This window comes from Symphalangus syndactylus, chromosome 6 (assembly GCF_028878055.3).
Source record: "Symphalangus syndactylus isolate Jambi chromosome 6, NHGRI_mSymSyn1-v2.1_pri, whole genome shotgun sequence".
Classification (NCBI taxonomy): Eukaryota; Metazoa; Chordata; class Mammalia; order Primates; family Hylobatidae; genus Symphalangus; species Symphalangus syndactylus.
Genome location: NC_072428.2, coordinates 121,200,909 through 121,223,329, shown reverse-complemented (window position 1 = coordinate 121,223,329; position 22,421 = coordinate 121,200,909). Strand labels below are relative to the sequence as shown.

The 22,421-nt window shown below is 40.7% G+C and overlaps 1 protein-coding gene across 5 annotated transcripts in view; it reads right to left on the bottom strand.

Moving 5' to 3' along the window:
* MKLN1 (muskelin 1) overlaps window positions 1–22,421 on the bottom strand; it is a 397,154-nt gene that overhangs the window by 169,993 nt on the left and 204,740 nt on the right. For 3 of the 5 annotated variants that reach the window (XM_063641641.1, XM_063641640.1, XM_055284048.2), the window contains exon 1: window positions 5,301–5,718. The exons of 1 other annotated variant lie outside the window; for it this stretch is intronic. In XM_063641641.1, coding sequence (XP_063497711.1) covers window positions 5,301–5,398 — 98 coding nt within the window. In that variant the 5' untranslated portion in view covers window positions 5,399–5,718. Of the gene's footprint in view, window positions 1–5,300; window positions 5,920–22,421 lie in introns of those variants that run through there. One more of the 5 variants, XM_055284046.2, reaches the window with a different exon arrangement.

The following is a 22,421-nucleotide window of genomic DNA, read 5'->3' as shown; positions in this document are numbered from 1 at the left end:
AAATTAGCCAGGCACGGTTGGCTGGGCATGGTGGCTCATGCCTGTAATCCCAGCACTTAGGGAGGCCGAAGCAAGTGGATCATTTGAGGTAGGAGTTCAAGACCAGCCTGGCCAACATGGTGAAACCCTGTCTCTACCAAAAATACAAAAATTAACCAGACGTGGTGGTGCACGCCTGTAATACCAGCTACTCAGGAGGCTGAGGCACGAGAATTGCTTGAACCCAGGAGGCAGAGTTTGCAGTGAGCCGAGATGGTGCCACTAAATTCCAGTCTGGGTGACAGAGCGAGACTCCCTCTAAAAAAAAAAAAAAATTAGCCAGGCGTGATGGCATGTGCCTGTAGTCCCAGCTACTTGAGAAACTGAGGCTGGAGGATCGCTTGAGCCCAGGAGGTCGAGGCTGCAGTGAACTATGATCATGCCACTGTACTCCAGCATGGGTGACAGAGCAAGACCCTGTCCCTTTAAAAAATATATATATATATAGAAGAATATTTAATAACATAAGGAAGTATTTATTATATGTTAAGGAGGAAAAAGCAAATACAGAACAGCAAACAGAGGACAACAGTAAATTGAAAAATACATACATCTACAGTAAAAGACCTGGAATGATAATAAACAGTATTTAAAGGGTGACTAGTTATCTTTAGGTAGTGATATCAAGGGTAATTTAAATTTTGTTTCTGTGGTTCCATATTTTACAAATATTCCATAATAAACAGAGCATTTTTTACATCAAAATATATATTAAAATATATATAAAATATATTTTAATATATATTAAAATATATATAAAATATATTTTAATATATATTATATAAAAAGTGTCTATTTTTTTCTTTCTTAGACATGGGGTGTTGAGATGCTGTCTTTTTCTTTTGTAGAAACAAAGAGGAAAGAAAAGTATATATATACATTTACATATTTTTAACGTAATAATATATAACTATGCATATATATTTTATGTAATAAAAATATATAAATATTTTTATATATTTTTTCTTTAGTAGAGATGGGGTATGTTGCCCAGGCTGGTCTCAAACTCCTGGTCTCAAGTGATGGTCCTGCCTCAGCCTCCCAAAGTGCTAGGATTACAGGCATGAGCCACCGTGCCTAGCCTATATATTCATTTTTAAATGTGAAATTTTAAAATTAGTTTTGAAAAGAGTTGAAATAAATTCACCTTCTATTCTAGTTGTCAAATCATAACACTTGTACTCTGAACCATGAATCAATCACATGTTGACACACAGTGCTATTTTAAGTACTATTTGATTTTAAGTAATAAGACGAACAGGAAAAAGGTAAACACACTTAAAAATCTATCAGATTTTATCATCTAAATTATCTAAGTCATTCAACAATATGTAAACAAGAATCATTCTATACCAATGAAATTACCTAATATGTAAAAAATACTTTCAAAGTTTCTCCCAGTTCTCATATGAGTATACTAAAATTTTAAACATCAAGATAAAATCTATTTTTCCCTCTTGCTGTTCTAACCTTAGAGCACTTCTTTTCTGTAATTTCAATTAGACATATACAACAGCCATATACAATAATGAACAGCTTTCGTAACAGAAGTCAAAGGCCCAAGATGAGAACCTTATCACCTACATTTTCTTCCTCATCATCATTATTATTATTGCAGATGGGGTCCCACTGTGTTGCCCATGCTGGTCTCAAACTCGTGGGCACAAGTGATCCTCCTGCCTTGGCCTCCCAAAGTGCAGGGATTACAGGTGTAAGCCACCCTGCCCTGTCCCTTACACTTTCAACTCTTAGACCTGGGCAAGTTAACTTACCTCTCTGAATCTCACTTTTCCTAGCTCTAAAATAGAATAATATTTATCTCATAGGGTTTTTGTGAAGACTATATCAAAGAACACATGCTAAATGCTCAGTACAGTGCCTGAAGAATAGAAGGTACTCAATAAGTGGTGACTGTTTTTAGAGTCACAATGCAATAGTTTTTAAGTCAGAAAACCTGTCAAGCCTCTGGAAAACTATATGACCCTGGGCAAGCTACTTACCCTGTATGGACTTCAGTTTCATCCTCTGCAAAACATATATATATATATATATATATATATATATATATATATATAAATCTATCTTACAGGTATGTGCCAAGAATTAAACAAAACTGTATACAAAAAGCATCTTGCATGTATTAGGTGCTCAATAAATTGTAACTAGCATCATTATTAGGTACAAAAATAAAGATTTGAGTACAGGGATTAGCAGTTTACAAAATATTCTTATGTATAAGAGTATATGTAATTCTATGAATTATTTAAGTAAGTGTATTTAATTCTTAAATTAGGTGTAAATTTCAGAAAAAAGTAAAATACAGGCAATCTCTAAGCAGACAAAAATAAAAGGCCTTTTTTTAGTCTCAAAGTAAAAATGTGTTCCCTATAACTGAATCTGCTTTAACATTTTTAAAGTTCAAATAAATTAAAAAGAGTTGAAAGGGGAAATATTTGTTTTTTCTGCCTCTGGAAGAACGGGAAAAAATTCTAAGTCCTTAGAAAGAAAATAGAGATAAAATTGTTCAATTTTTTTAATGACTTCACATTTCTTTACACAACTAAAATGTAAGTGCCTTTAATACAAGAGCTCTTTTAAAGTTCTGATTTCCTGTACTATATATACCTTTGTGCAGAAGCAGTAAAACACTATAAAGACACAGACTGTGAAGCCTGACTTGATTCAAATTCTGGCTCCATCTAGCTGTGTGACCTTAGGCAAGTTTAAACTTCTCCCTACCTGCTTCCAACATCTGGCAAATGGAGATTCCTCTTGGGATTGTGGTAAGGATTAAATGAATTGATACACTTAAAAATGTTCATAAGAGAGCCTAGCAAATGGGCCGCACATCATAAATGTTTACCATTTTTGTTACTGATTTATTACTGCCACCTCGAAATGCTTAGATCTATGTCAACAAATATTTGCCACTTTGTGGACAATTTCAACAAATGTCTCTAACCTAAAATGAGACCTGTTTAAGAAGTACCTTAATATGGTTTCCACTGCCAGTAAAGATATAGCTATTGCTGCTAGAGGGGATTTTAGGGCAAAGGTAAGTAAAGTCAAGCCCTTTCTTACATCTTCTGTCACACAGAGGAGTAATATCTTTGCTTGCTTATAGAAGTTCAGAGCCAAGAGTTTTATAATTTAGGCATGGCACACACCAACCCAGCAGACACAATATTCTCCAACTCAAGCTCCATAATCCTCAACTATACTCCTTCAAAGAAAAAAGCTTAGATTACTCTTCTAACACTTTACTTTAAATACAAATTATACTGCATTTGTCAACAGAATGTCATAAGGATTAAATAAGATATAGTAAGTGGAAGTGTATGAAAGTTACGTATGTATTAAATACTATTTTATGTACGTACTTGAGAAAATTGCAGCAATGTATTTCTCCAATCTCAAATTGTTGCTTTCTAACTCCAAAACTAGTGTTCTGCCCACTGCAAACCAGGGGCGAGGGTAACAAGACACAAAAGATTAAAGTTGCCATCCCACTAAATCATTTCCTGCTTGAAATGTACTTTCTTAAAATGTCTATACAACAGATAACGCGGATGGTACTTGTGTTATCCAAGCCTCAGGCCTATATCAAAAATTTAAGGAGTGACATCCTGGAAATAGGCTAATTCAAGACCAGAAAAATGTCTCTACAGTTAGATCAAACAATGCCACACCAATTCCCAACTGTCCATAATCGTAGCCTGGGTATAGAAAAAAGCTGAATAACTTCAGATCCAAGAACATGATAACCCAGAGTATCAGAGGTCAAGTACACAGGGCCACATTTCAACTCCAACTACATGGCTGGAATGTTTACCTGGCTCACTCTCAAATTGAAAGTTGGGTTTCAGCATCAATCAGGGATATGGCCATGAATAGGCTACGCAGGCCAGATCAAACCACAGGTCACTTGGCACCCTTCATTGGGCCAGATCCTACTGAATGCCAACTCTTGACCTGGTGAATAAAATGGGAGGCTGGCAGTCATGACAGATTCTTCCAGTTGCAGCTCCATTTTGAGATTCTTCATTGATATAACCAGTGAAATCAAATTTGGATAAATGTGAAGAATTTCTCAAATATAGGTGGAAAACTTACTTGAGTATGCTTCACAGATCCAGTCACTTTTTTGTTTAGTAAAATATTCAGTAAAATATATTATTCACTAATTTGTTTTGTTCATAAAATCGTTTCGGTCCTGTGAGATGGTTAGAGGGACAACTAGCACTTTTCTTCAGGATCTGCACAGATCTTAAGCCTTTACTAAGCCAGTTTCTCCACTAGCATGTAAAATTGGAGTTAGATCTGCTCCTCCTTTCAAAGATAAGCCAAAGATAAATAAGATACTATGTAAGAGTATTTTCAGCATTTCAGAAGGAATTTGCTAGAGAAAACAACAACAACAACAACAACAAAAACCTAACAACGCAACTGAACTCTTTTTTAACACCTAAATCAGGGATCAAGACAAAGCCGGTGTTGAAAATCAAATTCATTAAAGCCAGATTTTTCTATGTTTGAGTTTCCGGATCGGGAAACGGGTCTGTGTCTATACAAACCCATCTTCTAATGAGCCGTAATACTGAAATTCTTCGGTAACGTCCCTCCTTCCCACTCCCTATCTTTTTCAGAACTTCCAGGCATTAAAGACAACATCTGCCAATCCTACAACTTCTCCCCGCCTGCTAGGATTCAGATGGATTCCACAACTTTTCAGCCTTCCGTGACTTTTAACACTACTCTAGAGCTAACCACTTTTAATGACCCCACTCTGGAATAGACACTCCTCGGCTTTACACTTTGTCCCGGCAGCAATCGACTGAACCGCCCCCGAGGCCGACCATCTCGGAGGACCTCAGACATTCAGGGTAGTTTGCCCGCGGGCCGGGCCCCGCAGGCTCGGATTCCTGCCCCACCTCCCAGAGCCGCCCGCCCCCCAAGCCCTCCTCAACCTCAACCCCGAAATCCCAAGCGCAGAACCACTGGGCTTCCGGTTCTCCTGTGCGCGCCCCGGATCCGCCGCATACCTCGCCCCTTCTCCCTGAGCTAGCTCTCAGGACCGTAACCCCTTCCCAAGCGGGGCCGAGCAACGCTCTCAGCAGCTGAACTAAGACCCCGGAGGCCGCACGTCCCCCTCCGCAGGCCCCGCCTGGGCCTCTCGGCTCGGCTGCCCTCCATTGCACCCCTGGCCCAACCGTGCTGACGCAGAAGAGTGGGGCAGCACGAGCTCAGGGCCCGGCACTTACTCGGGAAGGTAGGTGGAAGAAAAGGAGCTCCACTTGTGTAGCGCGTAGGGGAGAAGCCGGCACTCGGGCGCCGCAGCGACAGCTCCGCCAGCCGCCATCTTGTCAGCACCGTAGCAGCCGCCACCGACCGCTGGCCGCGAACGGTAGGAGGAGAGGGGGCGTGGCCTGCTCTTAAAGGGGCCGCCGCTCTTCCCAGGCGCCCGCGCTCTCTGCCCCGCATCGTTACCCGGGCCCAGCGCCGGGCCAATGTCCTATCTCAGGGTTTCCCACGTTGCTCGCTCCTTGACGGCTGAGCGACACTGGGTCTGAGGTGTAAGCGCTTTCCAGGCTCTTCCGTGGGGCTTGGAGGGGAATGGCGCACAGGACTTTTCTTACAAGCAGAGGTAAGGACAAGCTAAGATGATTACGAACAGAAACACTTGTAGTTACGGAGCAGGAAGGGAAAATAAGAAGACCAAGTTGGAAAAGGGACGCCTGTGCGCTTTTGGAAGCCACCGCCCTCGCCAGTGTATAAGTCCTTTACGGAAACAACACTGAAGGGAGCTGGAGGGCAGTAGCTAATGTGCTGTCCTCCTGGAGTGGTCCTGGTTTTAAATGTCTTGTCCCCGCTTTCCAGAGTCAGATGGAGACAGGAAAAGGAAATGGTCCCGTGTCCACCTACCGTTTGGTGTGCAGTCTGTGATGCCCTTCATAGTAAACATTTCTTGCGAGCCGCATCCCACTAATCTTGTGGCACTGGTTTGCTCGGGAATGACGTTCACCCACAGACCTGAAAAGTCCTCACAGAGTTGGGAAGCTGCGTGTCATCATTTTTTCAGTTGGCAAATCTGCCCACTTTGAACTGACATAATTGTAGCCTAAAAGTTCAGAGAGAGAGTAGTTCAGGAAAAAGACTGTTCCTTCTTCTTAGAGGGAACAGCAGCCCTGAAAACTATATGGACATCATACCAGCTTCTTATATAACAAAAGGAGCACTTGGTCTAAATATCTGGCAGCTTTAGATAATGTTCTCATCAAGTACCTGTTTGTCGTAGTTATGCATATTTATTCCTTGGCTTAGCCACTGCAGTTACCAAAGAGTATGTCGCTTATTGTCTAAGAGGTTGGACTCCTGAAAGCCTGGACGGTGTCATTATCTTCACCTGAAGAGTGGAAAAATTCAAGCAAAGAGTTTCGCAGGAAATCACCAAGTGAGTCAAAACACTTCAATAATTGTATTCTCTTCCCGTTGTAATCATTAACCTGCCGAAATTCCCTCCAGTCCTTTCCTGACTTCCTGTTTCTATAGGTGGAAATTTTAATAGTGGGCTCTACTAGGATATCAAATCAAAAAAGCCAGATAGGAAGGCCAGGCTGGGCACGGTGGCTCACACCTGTAATCCCAGCACTTTGGGAGGTCCAGGTGGGAGGATCACTTGAGCCCAGGAGTTTGAGACCAGCCTGGGCAACATAGCAAGACCCCCATCTCTAAAATAACAAAATTAAATAAAGGCCACAAGTATGTTCATCTTTAAAATTACATGTGCTTGGCCAGGCATGGTGGCTCACACTTGTAATCCCAGCACTTTGGGAGGCCGAGGCAGGTGGATCACCTGAGGTCAGGAGTTCGAAACCAGCGTGGCCAACATGGTGAAACCCTGTCTCTACTAGAAATACAAAAGTTAGCTGCGTGTGGTGACATACACCTATAATCTCAGCTACTTGGGAGGCCGAGGCACAAGAATCACTTGAACCCAGGAGGGCGGAGGTTGCAGTGAGCCAAGATCACACCACTGCACTCCAGCCTGGGCAACAGAGTAAAATTCTGTCTCAGAAAAACAAACAAAATACAATAAAATAAAAAATTACATGTGCTTTCTGTGTTGCAGCAGGTTGGAAAAGTATGTGTTCCTTAAGGGAATGCTATAACTATAGTGACTTGGGTTGGGAGCTGCCAGAGACAGTGGGAAAGGGCCAGAGAATGTTAGCCCCAGAGATGATATAGTGGTTATCTTTGAAGAAAATAGACACTTTAAAGGGGAGGAATTAACTCACTCCAATTCCTTTGGGCCCCAGATTTTATAACTCTACTTCTTACCTTAAGGTAAGTCAAGTCCTTGTTCTTTTCCAGACATAGTTCCTGAGCAATCTTTTTAAAAAACACTTACTAATTAGTTCTTCTTAAGCTTAAATCCTTTTGGTGACTTTCAATCCCCTTCTAAACTGTTTAACAGAGGCCCTTCATAACCTGCCTTGATTTTTCTCTCCAGCTTCCCTCGCCCCCACCCCCTCTTTCTCCTTTGCGCTTTTGACATTTGCCCACTAACTAGCACACTGAATTTGTTCCCATAGAGTCCTTGTTCTCTCTAGCCTCCAGGGCTTACTCCAAGCCAGGCATGGAATATTCTTTCCCATTCTTTACCTGGCTAACTCCAGCTCATACTGTAGACTATTTGGTCCTGGAATTTTTTTTTTTTTTTTTGAGACAGGGTCTCACTCTGACTGTCACCCAGGATAGAGTGCAGTCACATGAACATGGCTCACTGCAGCCTTGACCTCCTGGGCTTAAAGGATCATCCTGCCTCAGCCTCCCATGTAGGTGGGACCACAGGCAGACATCACCACACCAAGCTACTTTTCTTACAGGCACAGGGTTTCACTCTGTTGCCCAGGCTGGTCTTGAACTCCTGGGCTCAAGCGATCCTCCTGCCTCGGCCTGGCCTCCCAAAGTGCTGGGATTACAGGTATGAGCCACTGCGTCTGGCCGAAAATCTTTCTTCATCACCTGCTTTGGGATTAGGTGACAGTTGTCTTCATTTTTTTTTTTTTCCTATGCAAGCTAACACAGGATAGGTAACATTTTTTACATTTCTCTTAGCACTCTAAGTTTCCTTCTTTCTCTTAGCACACAGCACAATATATTTTAATTTCCTCTTTTTTCCTCTTTCTAAATGATAGCTCCCATGAAGATAAGAGTCATACATATCTTGTTCACAGTTGTATCCTCAGTCCTGTTGATGTGTCTAGCAAATAGAAGATGTTCAGTAAATATTTATCAAAGAATGAATGAATAATGCTAAAAGAGAACTTGAATTAGAGACTTCTGAGTTGCAAAGGAAAAAAAAATGCCAGCACTTCTCAGACTACAAACGTGTATGCCTGAGGTATAATTGCTACTCAGAAGGTAAAGACCCAGGATAGCATGGCTTTCCTGCATCACAAATTTTATAAATGGTAAAATAATTTAAAGCATTCCTATGTTAACATAAATACAGACAGCTATATTATGATACTGAGACGAAAATTTGTTTAAATGTTAAGAAAAGAACTTTATCTGAGGAATGCAAATCCTTTTAAATTATGAGGCCCAGAGAGGCATTAAAGTGAAACAGCAGTGCTGTCCTTCTCCCCCACTTTTGAGCTGTGTATTTGTCTCTTGAAACTGCTTACTATTGCCACAGAAGCTAAACATTTACCTACTAATTAATGCTGCATTGTAACCCACATCCTATAGTTTCATAATGCATAGCCAATCAGTAGCTTGATTTATTTTAATGTAAATTCTTGGTAAATAACTCAGGCACTGCCTCATCTTTCCCTTTAAAAATCCACTTGTAACTGCTGCTACTCAGAGTGCATATTCAAGACAACTTGAATCTATGTTCCCAGGTTGCAGTCATCAAGCTTGGCCCAGATAAACTCCCAACTTATATTAATTTTGCCTCCGCTTCTTCCTTTTAGGTAAAACATCTGGAGTAAGTCAGCAGGATTCAGAGTGACTCCCCCCAACCACCTGGTGTTTCTCTCCGAAAGCAGCACATGGTACCAGTGTGAACTCTCCTCCTTCAGAAGTCCCATCAGGTGTCTCAGGTGAGTTCTCCTGTATTTGGACCTCTCACTCTTGGGTTGAAGGTCTAGACTTTATTTGGGCTGTTTTTCAAACCGTTTCTTTAAGTGTGAGGGCTTCGGTCTCTGTCTTTGGACGGAAGATTCGGGTATAGAGCTCTGCAGGGAACTGCCTTTTTTCCCCCTCTGTCTTACAGCAGAGGTGCAGGTCATGGTTTTTCTGCCTCTGCCTCAGAACCAAGGGTTTGGGTCAAGTTTTTTTCACCTCTGTCTCACAGCAGAGGTTTGAGTGAAAGAACTGGCAGTTAGGCACCAGTGGTTTCATTTTATATTGTATGCATTTGAGATAGCAGTTGTTTACTACCGCTTGAAAATTCTGAATTAGTCTTTAATTTTAACCAATTCCTGTTAGTTCCTAACTGAAATGTATACCCCTTTTGCTCTTCCAGGTGGACGTAATAAGAGGGTCTGGTCCCCCATACCTTGAGGACTCTGCTGCCATCTGACAATCAGAGACAATCCAATTGTCCTTATCCTTGAGGACTCTGCTGCCATCTGACAATTAGAGACAGTCCAAAACATGCCGCACTTTGATCGTAAACACATTCTGGCTTTGGTCACTTTTGAAAAGTTCCTGAATTATGAGAAATCATTAATAAGAGTGTTCAAAGCCTGAACACTCTTTTTAGAAATACCTGCTGGAATTACATATACGATTTATGGGGTACTGTCTTGTAGTATCTGGGAAAGTAGACCCATCTAACCTGGAATGATCACAGGCAACAATGACCAAAAATGGGGATCTTTTGATATATCCAAAGTAATTTATTTGTGCACACCATTGGAAAGAGCTGGTTTTAGAGCCAGACATGTAAATAGGAGACTGACTTCCACTGGCACCTAAAAACTTCTAAAAGACATCCTGAAAGAAAAAATCGCCTTCATTCAAGAAGTAAACAAAGGGATATTTGAAACTATTTTAAAAGACTTCAGAGGCCTTCTCCCTTTCACCTCCAGACCCTCCTTTTCCTTCCAGCCCTGTGATCTGAACTCATCCCTTTCTGCCTCTTCTCTTGGCTTCCATACATCTCTTAGGCAGAGATGTTTTACAGTTTCACAATGTACACATTTCCTTCTCTCAGGGGACATGAATTTAAATTTAGAGCAGAAGGAACAAGCAGAACAACAACAGAATGGGAATAAGACTGCTGAGACTATAAAAATGCAGATCCAACAAAACTTTTCCTAACCAGGTCTAGTGAATGACACTGTGATATGGTCTGGCTCTGTGTTTCCAACCAAATGTCATCTCAAATTGTAATCCCCACGTGTCGGGGGAGAAGCCTGGTGGGAGGTGATTGGATCATGGAGGCAGTTTCCCCCATGCTGTTCTCATGATAGTGAGGGAGTTCTCACGAGATCTGAGGGTTTAAAAGTGTTTGGCAGTTCCCTTTCTGGCTTTCTCTCTCCTGCTGCCTTGTGAAGAAGGTGCTTGCTTCTCCTTCACCTTCCACCCTGATTTTAAGTTTCCTGAGGCCTCCCCAGCCATGCAGAACTGTGAGTCAATTAAACCAATTTTATTTATAAATTATCCGGTCTCAGGTAGTTCTTTATAGCAGTGTGAGAATGAACTAATATACACTGATTTATTGACCCACTATCAGACAGTACTCTTTAAATCTTATCATGTATTTAAAATGCTAATATTCAGGGAATTAGCTAAGCAGCATTCCAGATGAGATCAGATCTAAAACAAGATAAAATCCTTCAATGCTTAAACCCCCTGATGTGGATTCCCTGCAAGATTACCAAAAAACAAACACACAAACAAAAAAATGAAAACAAAAACAAAGAAAACACCCCATCCAGTGGTATAATGGCTAGGATTTGGTGCTTTCACCACTGTAGCCTGAGTTCAATTCCTAGCCAGGGAGCTAATCTCATTTGTTTTAAAGTATTGTATGATTCTTCACCTTTTGGGATACCAATTGTTATTGATCCTTATCCCTTCCATGGACAACTTTTGATTTCCTGTCTTTTTCCATTTGTGGGACATACAGACCATTTGGGCCTTCATGAGTAACCAGCTGAGAAGCTGAGGAGATCCTAGAAATCATAACCAGATAGAAATGTGAGTTGTACTTTACTTGTGCCTAGTGAAACTTTCCTTTCTTTGAGTTGTCTTTGGGATGATTCTTGATCTTGTGAGGACTGTGTTGCACCTCCTTTGGAGATGCCCCATGCATCCTTGGTTAAGTCATAACCTTGATAAAGGCTTATTGGTTTTGGTGAGTCAATTGGAAGGGTACCTTTGTTTTTTTTGTTTGTTTGTTTTAAAAAGTTCAAAAGCCAGGAATAACAGCTATTTGTGCTGGCTAATACCTGATAATGAGAGATTTGAAAAGTTTTTATTTTTTTATTTTACTTTAAATTCTGCGATACATGTGCAGAATGTGCAGGTTTGTTACATAGATATACATGTGCCATGGTGGTGTGCTACACTTACCAACTGTTATCTAGGTTTTAAGCCCCACGTGCATTAGGTATTTGTCCTAATGTTCTCCCTTCCCTCGGCCCCACCCCCGACTGGCCCCGGTGTTTAATGTTTTCCTCCCTGTGTCCATGTATTCTCATTGTTTATCTCCCACTTATTAGTGAGAACATGTGGTGTTTGGTTTTCTGTTCCTGTGTTAATTTGCTGAGAATGATGGCTTCCAGCTTCATCCTTGTCCCCGGAAAGGACATGAACTCATTCTTTTTTATGGCTGCATAGTATTCCATGGTGTTTATGTGCCACATTTTCTTTTTCCAGCTTATCCCTGATGGGCATTTGGGTTGGTTCCAAGTCTTTGCTATTGTAAAGTGCTGCGGCAAACATACATGTACATGTGTCTTTATACCAGAATGATTTATAACCCTTTTGGTATATACCCAGTAATGGGATTGCTGGGTCAAATGGTATTTCTGGTTCTAGATCCTTGAGGAATCACCACACTGTCTTCCACAGTGGTTGGATTAATTTACACTCTCACCAACAAGTGTAAAAGCATTCCTGTTTCTCCACAGCATTGCCAGCATCTGTCGTTTCCTGACTTCTTAATAATTGCCATTCTAACTGGCATGAGATAGTATCTCACTGTGGTTTTGAGTTGCATTTCTCTAATGACCAGTGATGATGAGCTTTTTTTCATATGTTTGTTGGCCACATCAATCTCTTCTTTTGGAAGTGTCTGTTCATATTCTTTGCCCACTTTTTGATGGGGTTGTTTGTTTTTTTTCTTGAAAATTTGTTTAAGTTCCTTGTAGATTCTGGATATTAGACCTTTGACACATGGGTAGATTGCAAAATTTTTCTCTCATTCTGTAGGTTGCCTGTTCACCCTGGTGATAGTTTCTTTTGCTGTGCAGAAACTCTTTAGTTTAATTAGATCCTATTTGTCAATTTTTGCTTTTGTTGCAATTGCTTTTGGTGTTTTAGTCACGAAGTCTTTGCCCATGCCTATGTCCTGAATGGTATTGACTAGGTTTTCTTCTAGGGTTTTTATGGTTTCGGGTTTTACATTTAAGTCTTTAATCTATCTTGAGTTAATTTTTGTATAAGGTGTAAGGAAGGGGTGCAGTTTCTGTTTTCTGCATATGGCTAGCTAGTTTTCCCAGCACCATTTATTAAATAGGGAATCCTTTCCCCATTGCTTGTTTTTGTCAGTTTTGTCAAAGATCAGATGGTTGTAGATGTGTGGTGTTATTTCTGAGGTCTCTGTTCTGTTCCCTTGGTCTATGTATCTGTTTTGGTACCAGTATCATGCTGTTTTGGTTACTGTAGCCTTGCAGTATAGTTTGAGGTCAGTTAGTGTGCTGCCTCCAACTTTGTTATTTTTGCTTATGATTGGCTTGGCTATGCAGGCTTTTTTGGTTCCATATTAAATTTAAAGTAGTTTTTTCTAATTCTGCAAAGAAACTCAATGGTAGCTTAATGGGAATAGCATCGAACCTATAAATTACTTTGGGCAGTATGGCCATTTTCATGATATTGATTCTTCCTATCCATGAGCATGGAATTTTTTTCCGTTTGTTTGAGTCCTCTCATTTCCTTGAACAGTGGTTTGTAGTTCTCCTCGAAAAGATCCTTCACATCCCTTGTAAATTGTATTCCTAGGTATTTTATTCTCTTTGTAGCAATTGTGAATGGGAGTTCACTCGTGATTTGGCTCTCTGTTCTCTATGATTGGTGTATAGGAATGCTTGCGATTTTTGCACATTGATTTTGTATCCTGAGACTTTGCTGAAGTTGCCTATCAGCTTAAGATTTTGGGGCTCAGACAATGGGTTTTCTAAATATATAATCATGTGGTCTGCAAACAGAGGCAAGTTGACTTCTTCTCTTTCTGTTCAAATACCCTTTATTTATTTCTCTTGCCTGAGTGCCCTGGCCAGAACTTCCAATACTGTGTTGAATAGGAGTGGTGAGAGAGGGCATCCTTGTCTTGTGCCAGTTTTCAAAGGGAATGCCTCCAGCTTTTGCCCATTCAGTATGATCTTGACTATGGGTTTGTCATAAATAGCTCTTACTATTTTGAGATATGTTCTATCAATACCTAGTTTATTCAGAGTTTTTAACATGAGGAGATGTTGAATTTCATCGAAGGCCTTTTCTGTATCTATTGAGATAATCATGTGGTTTTTGTCATTGGTTCTGTTTACGTGATAGATTACGTTTGTTGATTTGCATATGTTGAACCAGCCTTGCATCCCAATGATGAAGCCAGCTTGATGGTGGCGGATAAGCTTTTTGATGTGCTGCTGGATTCGGTTTGCCAGTATTTTATTGAGGATTTTCACATCAATGTTCATCAGGGATATTGTCCTGAAATTTTCTTTTTTTGTTGTGTCTTTGCCAGGTTTTGGTATCAGGAGGATGCTGGCCTCATAAAATGAGTTAGGGAGGAGTCCCTCTTTTTCTGTTGTTTGGAATAGTTTCAGAAGGAATGGTACCAGCTCCTCTTTGTACCTCTGGTAGAATTCGGCTGTCAGTCTGACTGGTCCTGGGCTTTTTTTGGTTGGTAGGCTATTAACTACTGCCTCAATTTCAGAGCCTGTTACTGGTCTATTCAGGGATTCGACTTCTTCCTAGTTTAGTCTTAGGAGGGTGTATGTGTCCAGGAATTTATCCATTTCTTCTAGATCTTCTAGTTTATTTGCATAGAGGTATTTATAGTATTCTCTGATGGTAGTTTGTATTTCTGTGGGATCAGTGGTGATATCCCCTTTATATTTTTTTATTGTGTCTATTTGATTCTTCTCTCTTCTTTGTTAGTCTAGCTAGTGGTCTATTTTGTTAATTTTTTCAAAAAACTACCTCTGGATTCATTGATTTTTTTGAAGGGTTTTTCGTGTCTCTATCTCCTTCAGTTCCACTTTGATCTTAGTTATTTCTTGTCTTCTGCTAGCTTTTGAATTTGTTTGCTCTTGCTTCTCTGGTTCTTTTAATCGTGATGTTAGGGTGACAATTTCAGATCTTTCTAGCATTCTGATATGGGCATTCAGTGCTATAAATTTCCATCTTAACACTGCTTTAGCTGTGTCCCAGAGATTCTGGTACGTTGTCTTTTTGTTCTCATCGGTTTCAAAGAACTTCTTTATCTGCCTTAATTTCGTGATTTATCCAGGAGTCATTCAGGAGCCTGTTGTTCAATTTCCATGTAATTGTGCAGTTTTGAGTGAGTTTCTTAATCCTGAGTTCTAATTTAATTTCACTGTGGTCTGAGAGACTGTTGTGATTTCCATTCTTTTGCATTTGCTAAGGAGTGTTTTACTTCCAATTATGTGGTCAATTTTAGAATAACTGCCATGTGGTACTGAGAAGAATGTATATTCTGTTGATTTGGGGTGGAGAGTTCTATAGATATCTATTAAGTCCACTTGATCCAGAGCTGGGTTCAAGTCCTGAATATCCTTGTTAATTTTCTGTCTTGTTGATCTGTCTAATATTGACAGTGTGGTGTTAAAGTCTCCCACTATTACTGTGTGGGAATCTGTCTCTTTATAGGTCTCTAAGAACTTGTTTTATGAATCTGGGTGCTCCTGTATTGGGTGCATATATATTTAGGATAGTTAGCTTTTCTCTAACTATCATTAGTTGCATTGATCCCTTTACCATTCTGTAATGCCCTTGTCTTTTTTGAACTTTTGGGGTTTAAAGTTTGTTTTATCAGAGACTAGGATTGCAAACCCTGCTTTTTTTTTTTGCTTTCTATTTGCTTGGTAAATATTCCTTTGTCCCTTTATTTTGAGCCTATGTATGTCTTTGCATGTGAGATGGGTCTCCTAAATACAGCACACTGATGGGTCTTGACTCTATCCAATTTGCCAGTCTGTGTCTTTTAATTAGAGCATTCAGCCTATTTACATTTAATGTTAATATTATTATATGTGAATTTGATCCTGTCATCATGATGCTAGCTGGTTATTTTGCACATGAGTTGATGCAGTTTCTTCATAGTGTCACTGGTCTTTATATTTTGATATGTTTTTGCACTGGCTGGTACTGGTTTTTCCTTTCTATATTTAGTGCTTCCTTCAGGAGCTTTTGTAAGACCAGCCTGGTGGTGACAAAATCCTTCAGCATTTGCTTGTTTGGAAAGGATTTTATTTCTCCTTTGCTTAAGAAGCTTAGTTTGGTTGGGTATGAAATTCTGGGTTGAAAATTCTTTTCTTTAAGAATGTTGAATATTGGCCCTCACTCTCTTCTGGCTTGTAGGGTTACTGCAGAGAGATCTGCTGTTAGTCTGATTGGCTTCCCTTTGTAGGTTACCTGAACTTTCCCTGTGTCTGCCCTTAACATTTTTTCCTTCGTTTCAACCTTTGAGAATCTGATGATTATATGTCTTGGGGTTGATCTTCTCAAGTAGTATCTTAGTGGTGTTCTCTGTATTTCCTGAATTTGAATGTTGGCCTGTCTTGCTAGGTTGGGGAAGTTCTGGATAATATCCTGAAGTGTGTTTTCTAACTTGGTTCCATTCTCCCCATCACTTTCAGGTACACCAATCAATCGTAGGTTTAGTCTTTTCACATAGCCCCATATTTTTTGGAGGCTTTGTTCATTCCTTTTCATTCTTTTTTCTCTAATCTTGTCTTCACACCTTATTTCAGCAAGCTGATCTTCAATCTCTGATATCCTTTCTTCCACTTGATTGTTTTGGCTATTGATACTTGTGTACGCTTCAGGAAGTTCTTGTGCTGTGTTTTTCAGCTCCATCAGGTCATTTATGTTCCTCTCTAAACTGGTTATTCTAGTTAGCAGTTCCTGTAACCTTTTATCAAGGTTCTTAGCTTCCTTGCATTGGGTTAGAACATGTTCCTTTAGCTCAGAGGAGTTTGTTATTACCCACCTTCTGAAGCCTACTTCTGTCAATTCGTTAATCTCATTATCTGTCCAGTTTTGTGTCCTTGCTGGAGAGGAGTTGCGATCATTTGGAGGAGAGGAGGCATTCGGGTTTTTGGAATTTTCAGTGTTTTTGTGCTGGCTTTTCCTCATCTTCGTGGATTTATCTACCTTTGATATTTGAGGCTGATGACATTTGGATGGGAGTTTTTGTGTGGGAGTCTTTTTTGTTGATGTTGTTGTTGCATTCTGTTTGTTAGTTTTTCTTCTAACAGTCAGGCCCCTCTTCTGCAAGTCTGCTGCAGTTTGCTAAACATCCGCTCTAGACCCTATTTGCATGGGTATCACCAGTGGAGGTTGCAGAACAGCAAAGATTGCTGCCTGCTCCTTCCTCTGTAAGCTTTGTCCCAGAGGGGCACCAGCCTGATGCCAGCCCAAGCTCTCCTATATGAGGTGTCTGTCAACCCCTGTTAGGAGGTTTCTGTCAACCCCTGTTGGGAGGTTTCTCCCAGTCAGGAGGCATGGGGGTCAGGGACCCACTTGAGGAGGCATTTCATCCCTTAGAAGAGCTGGTACCCTGTGTTGGGAGAATACCCTTTGTCAGGATCAGCTGCTCTCTTCAGAGCCAGCAGGCAGGAAAGATTAAGGCCTCTGTAGCTGTGCCCACAGCAGCCCCTCCGCAGTGCTCTGGGGACAATCCAGTGCTCTGTCCCAGGGAGATGAGAGTTTTAGCTGTAAGCCCCTGACCGGGGCTGTTACCTTTCCTTCAGAGATGCTCTGCCCAGTGAGGAGAATCTAGAGAAGCAGTCTGGCCACAGCCGCTTTGCCACGCTGTGGTGAATTCTGCCCAGTCCAAACCTCCCAGTCTCCTTAGCACTATCAGGGGAAATCTGCCTACTAAAGCTGCAGTAATGGCAGATGCCCCTCCCCCCACCAAGCTTGATTGTCCCAGGTTGACTTCAGACTGCTGTGCTGGCAGTGAGAATTTCAAGCCAGTGGTTCTTAGCTTGCTGGGCTCTGTGGGAGTGGGACCCACTTAGGAAGACCGCTTGACTCCCTGGCTTCAGCCTCCTTTCCAGGGGAGTGAACGGTTCTGTCTTGCTGGGGTTTCAGGCGCTACTGGGATACAAAAAAACTCCTGTAGCTAGCTCAGTGCCTGCCCAAACAGCCTCCTAGTTTTGTGCTTGAAACCCAGGGCCCTGGTGGTGTAGGCTCACGAAGGACTCTCCTGATCTCCGGATTGCAAATACTGTGGGAAAAGCATAGTACCCAGGCTGGGTAGCACAGTCCCTCACGGCTTCCCTTGGCTAGGGGAGGGAGGTCTGTCGGCTCCTTGCACTTCCTTGGTGAAGCAATGCCCCACCCTTCTTCTGCTTGCTCTCCATGGGTTGCACCCACTGTCTAACCAGTCCCAATGGAATGAACTGGGTACCTTAGTTGAAAATGGAGAAATCACCTGCCTTCTGCATTGGTCTCTCTGGGAGCTTTAGACTGGAGCTGTTTCTATTCGGCCATCTTGGCCCCTTCTCGAAAAGTGTTTAAGAACTCCATAGTCAAAAGCCAGCTTCATTAAAAACAAATTCACGCAGGCATGGTGGCTCATGCCTGTAATCCCAGCCCACTTCAGGAGGCCACAGTGGGAGGATTGCTTGAGTCCAGCCTGGGCAATGTAATGAGTCCCTGTCTGTACAAAAAGTAAAAACAAAACTTAGCTTGGCATGGTGGTGTGTGCCTGTAGTCCCAGCTGCTTAGGAAGCTAAGGTGGGAGGATCATTTAAGCCCAGAATGTGTCAAAGCTACATGAACTGTAATCATGCCACACTGCACTCCCGCTTGTGTGACAGAGCGACACCCTGTTTCTATTTTTTTATTTTTCTTTCAGTACTGCAGCATAGAGAGACCCTCTCAAAACAACAAACAAGGGCCGGGCACGGTGGCACAAGCCTGTAATCCCAGCATTTTGGGTGGCCGAGGCAAGCAGATCACGAGGTCAGGAGATCGACACTGTCCTGGCTAATACGATGAAACCGCGTCTCTACTAAAAATACAAAAAATTAGCCAGGCATGGTGGCAGGTGCCTGTAGTCCCAGCTACTTGGGAGGCTGAGGCAGGAGAATGATGTGAACCTGGGAGGCGGAGCTTGCAGTGAGCCGAGATTGTACCACTGCATTCCAGCCTGGGCAACAGAGCGAGACTCTGTCGCAAAAACAAACAAACAAAAATGAGACTCAACCTCCTCCCACCTCTCTGCTGTCTTCAGTACCACATGAAAGGATCTAGAGGAGACTTCTAATGACTCAGACCCCTAAAAGAGACAGAAAAAGATGCCTCTCACTCCCTTTCTGGGGTCTTCTGTCTTCCTGTGGAGTCTGAAGAGTCATGGAGAGATTTCATGACAGTTTCCAGCACAAAACTCTGCTCTCTTTTGTATCGTGTCACCTGATCCCTTTGGCTTTTAGGAGTACTGGATATTACTTTGTTCTGTGAGAGAACACTTAACCTTTGTGTGTGTGATGGCTGGCAAGTTACTGGTGAGAACTGTAGTACTAGAGGTGGCTGACAGCAGTTGTTTACAGTGAATGGTTATTATTATTACTACAGGGAGTTACTGGTTTCTTTGCTGGTTAAGATAAGAAAGGCACGGTTTAAATACTTAGGGAAATGTTTTTGTATTGAAGTACACCATGAAAGTGTTGCATAGCCCAGTCCCATGGCGTTTCCCTCTTTTTGAGGACCCAGGATTCAGGCTAAAAATGGAATCCTTAAATTATAAAGATCTAGATGCTCTGCCTTCAATTGCATCTGCTTTTCACATATTTAAATTATTAGGCTCTAAAAACTGTAAATGCTTTGGCGGCCCTTCTCCTTAATGGGCTCTGCCCTGAGCTCAGTGATCCAACTGGAAAACAGACTAAGTTAAAAGCTACTTATCTAAGTGAAATAGGTCTCCTTATAAAATCCAATGATAAGATTCCTGTGATTTTGTGTTACCTTGGCATCCATTTTTAATTTTCCTCCAACACACCCAAACTCCTTGAAAAGGCTTAAATTCTTTCTCCTTGTGCTTTGAGATATAAATTTACTACTGCATTTTCTCTAAAACTCAGTACGAGCTTCAGCCATGTGGAACAGATAAACTTTAAACTTTTCCATTTACAAAGGTACAGTTTGAATCCAACTGTCCTTTTAAACTAGTGAGTTTTACCAGTCTCATGACTAAAATTTTTTTCTCTACTTGGTTCTGTTTTGTTTTTCTTACCTCAGTTCACCAGCAGTTTCAGTGTGGCTAAAATTTTTTAATTAAAGCTATAAAGTCATTATCTGTGTCTGTCTGATTTATGTGTACTATGTATACATGTCTGTTTATATATTGTCTACATGGTACCACTGACTTATAGACAAAGTGCTCATAAATAATATAACCAACCCAAATGCTTTTTATGGTCACTTGACTTTAGTAATCTTGGGTTTAAATTAAGATAGTTTTTAAATTATTGATAAAGTAAAATAGAAACGTCTTCAAATTTTAATTTAGACATGTTTGCCTACATCTATTGGTCAGACTGGTTTATACTGTCTCTGCTAAATGTCTTAAGGTCATAAGGCCGTTGCTTTTTTGGTATTTTTTGGTATTTGCTTAATTTGTCTGTGAGCTTATGTCTTTGGATTTGAGCCTTTAGATTCTGAGGACTAGATAAGTAGCCCTGGGGACAGTGCCTGGGCCCCATCATCCCTAGTTGAGTTGTGCCTCTTGGCTATACTGCAAGGAGTTGGACCCTCCAGGCACTGTCTCCATAGCATTGTCATTTGTCCTGAGCTCTGCATATGGTACATAATTAAAGTTGCTTACTTCCTAAGTTTTTCACTGAAAATTAGGGTTACTAAGAGTTAACATTGTGGTTAATATATGTAACTAAAACTACTTGGCCAGAAACAATTTTATATAGAGAGCATATAAAGAAGATGTAAAGAAAGTTGAAAAGGGTAATTTTTTTCCTTTACATAAGAGGGGACTTTGGTCAAAATGATAAGGGGGATAGTAAATCTTTGTCCTAAGTAGAATACCAATACAAAAAAAATGAAGTATAGCACAAAACTGAAGGTGTAAGCAAGTTGTAAAAGGTTTGTAGAAGAGTAATCTCATGAAAAGAATGTTGTATGTGATAAAGTTGGCTAAAATTGGAAGGAGATTATTAACTTTTCTAAAAATTATGCATTGATATTTAAAGCGCACTGATGTGGGACCCCTGTGTCAGAGTAATAAGGTTTTCTTGGAGCATTAATCTGCTCTTTAATAGAAAAATTTTTAAAGGTTATAGAAATCTAGCTGGGCGCAGTGGCTCACGCCTGTAATCCCAGCACTTTGGGAGGCCGAGGCAGGTGGATCACGAGGTCAGAAGATCGAGACCATCCTGGCTAACACGGTGGAACCCCATCTCTACTAAAAATACAAAAAATTAGCCAGGCGTGGTGGTGGGTGCTTATAGTCCCAGCTACTCGGGAGGCTGAGGCAGGAGAATGGTGTGAACCTGGGAGGTGGAGCTTGCAGTGAGCCGAGATGGCGCCACTGCACTCCAGCCTGGGCGACAGAGCAACACTCTGCCTCAGAAAAAAAAAAAAAAAAAAAAAAAAAGGTTATAGAAATCTGATGCAGTTAAAACTGAGGGCTAGATGCGGTGGCTCACACCTGTAATCCCAGCACTTTGGAAGGGTGAGGTGGGCAGATCACCTGAGGTCAGGAGTTTGAGACCAGCCTGGCCAACATGGTGAAACCCCATCTCTACTAAAAATACAAAAATTAGCTGGGTATGGTGATAGGTGCCTGTAATCCCAGCTACTTGGGAGGCTGAGGCCGGAGAATCGCTTGAACCCGGGAGGCAGAGGTTGCAGTGAGCTGAGATCAGGTCATTGCACTCCAGCCTGGGTAACAAGAGTGAGACTCCATCTAAAAAAAACAAAAAACAAACAAACAAAAAAACCTGAGACTTGATAGATTTGTTTATAAGGATTTAATGAAATTAGCTTTAGGATTAATAATATACTGATGCAAAAGTAAAATTTGGTTTTCTCTTTTGAATAAGATTTTTAAGTATTTTTAAGAAACACTAAAGAAAAAGGTTCACCTTTTAAGTAAAAATATAAAGGAAAGAGAGATTCTGCTGGTCTCATGCCATCTTTATAAGATTTTTGGATTGTTTGGAAAACCGAGTTTACTCTCTATCAAAGAGTAAAGGGTTTTGCTTTTTGCAATCTTTGAATTATCACTTTGGCTAAATTAATGAATACTATTTTACAGTGACCTATGATCCTATTTGGTCAAATATTTTAAACTTTTAACATTTGACATACTTCCTAAAATCAAATTTCAAATTCTAAAATGAAGTATTTTCCAAAAGGAACCTCTGGAAGTCCAAGAGAGGAATATTAGGCATATTTAGCATGTTAAAATCATATGGAAAGCATTGTCAAAGAAATAATGGTGTTTAACTTTCTTTGTTATATGAGGATGAATGTGTTTTGTATGAGATTCCTAAAATTTTAATGTGTCTTGGTATATGTTATCAGTCATAATTATGATTATTATGTTAAACTGTTGTAAACCACAGGAATAACCAAATTTCCTTGTCAATTACATCTTTAACCATGGCTATTCTAAGTCTTTTGCTATCTAAAACAATTATTGTTTTATTTCTCTTCTCATAAAGCAGTTACAACTGGCTATAATTCAAAATTCGCTTTTTCTTCAAGGAAATTCATGGAAAAGGACCCTGACAAGTACTCTTGAATACAGGTTTCTGATAACTTTGGAGATCATTTCATTGGACTAAGTAACAACTTAGTCCAACAGGTATGTAATAAACTGATGTGTTCCTTAGATTGCTAACTCAACATCAAGCAGAACAAGAATTAATTAC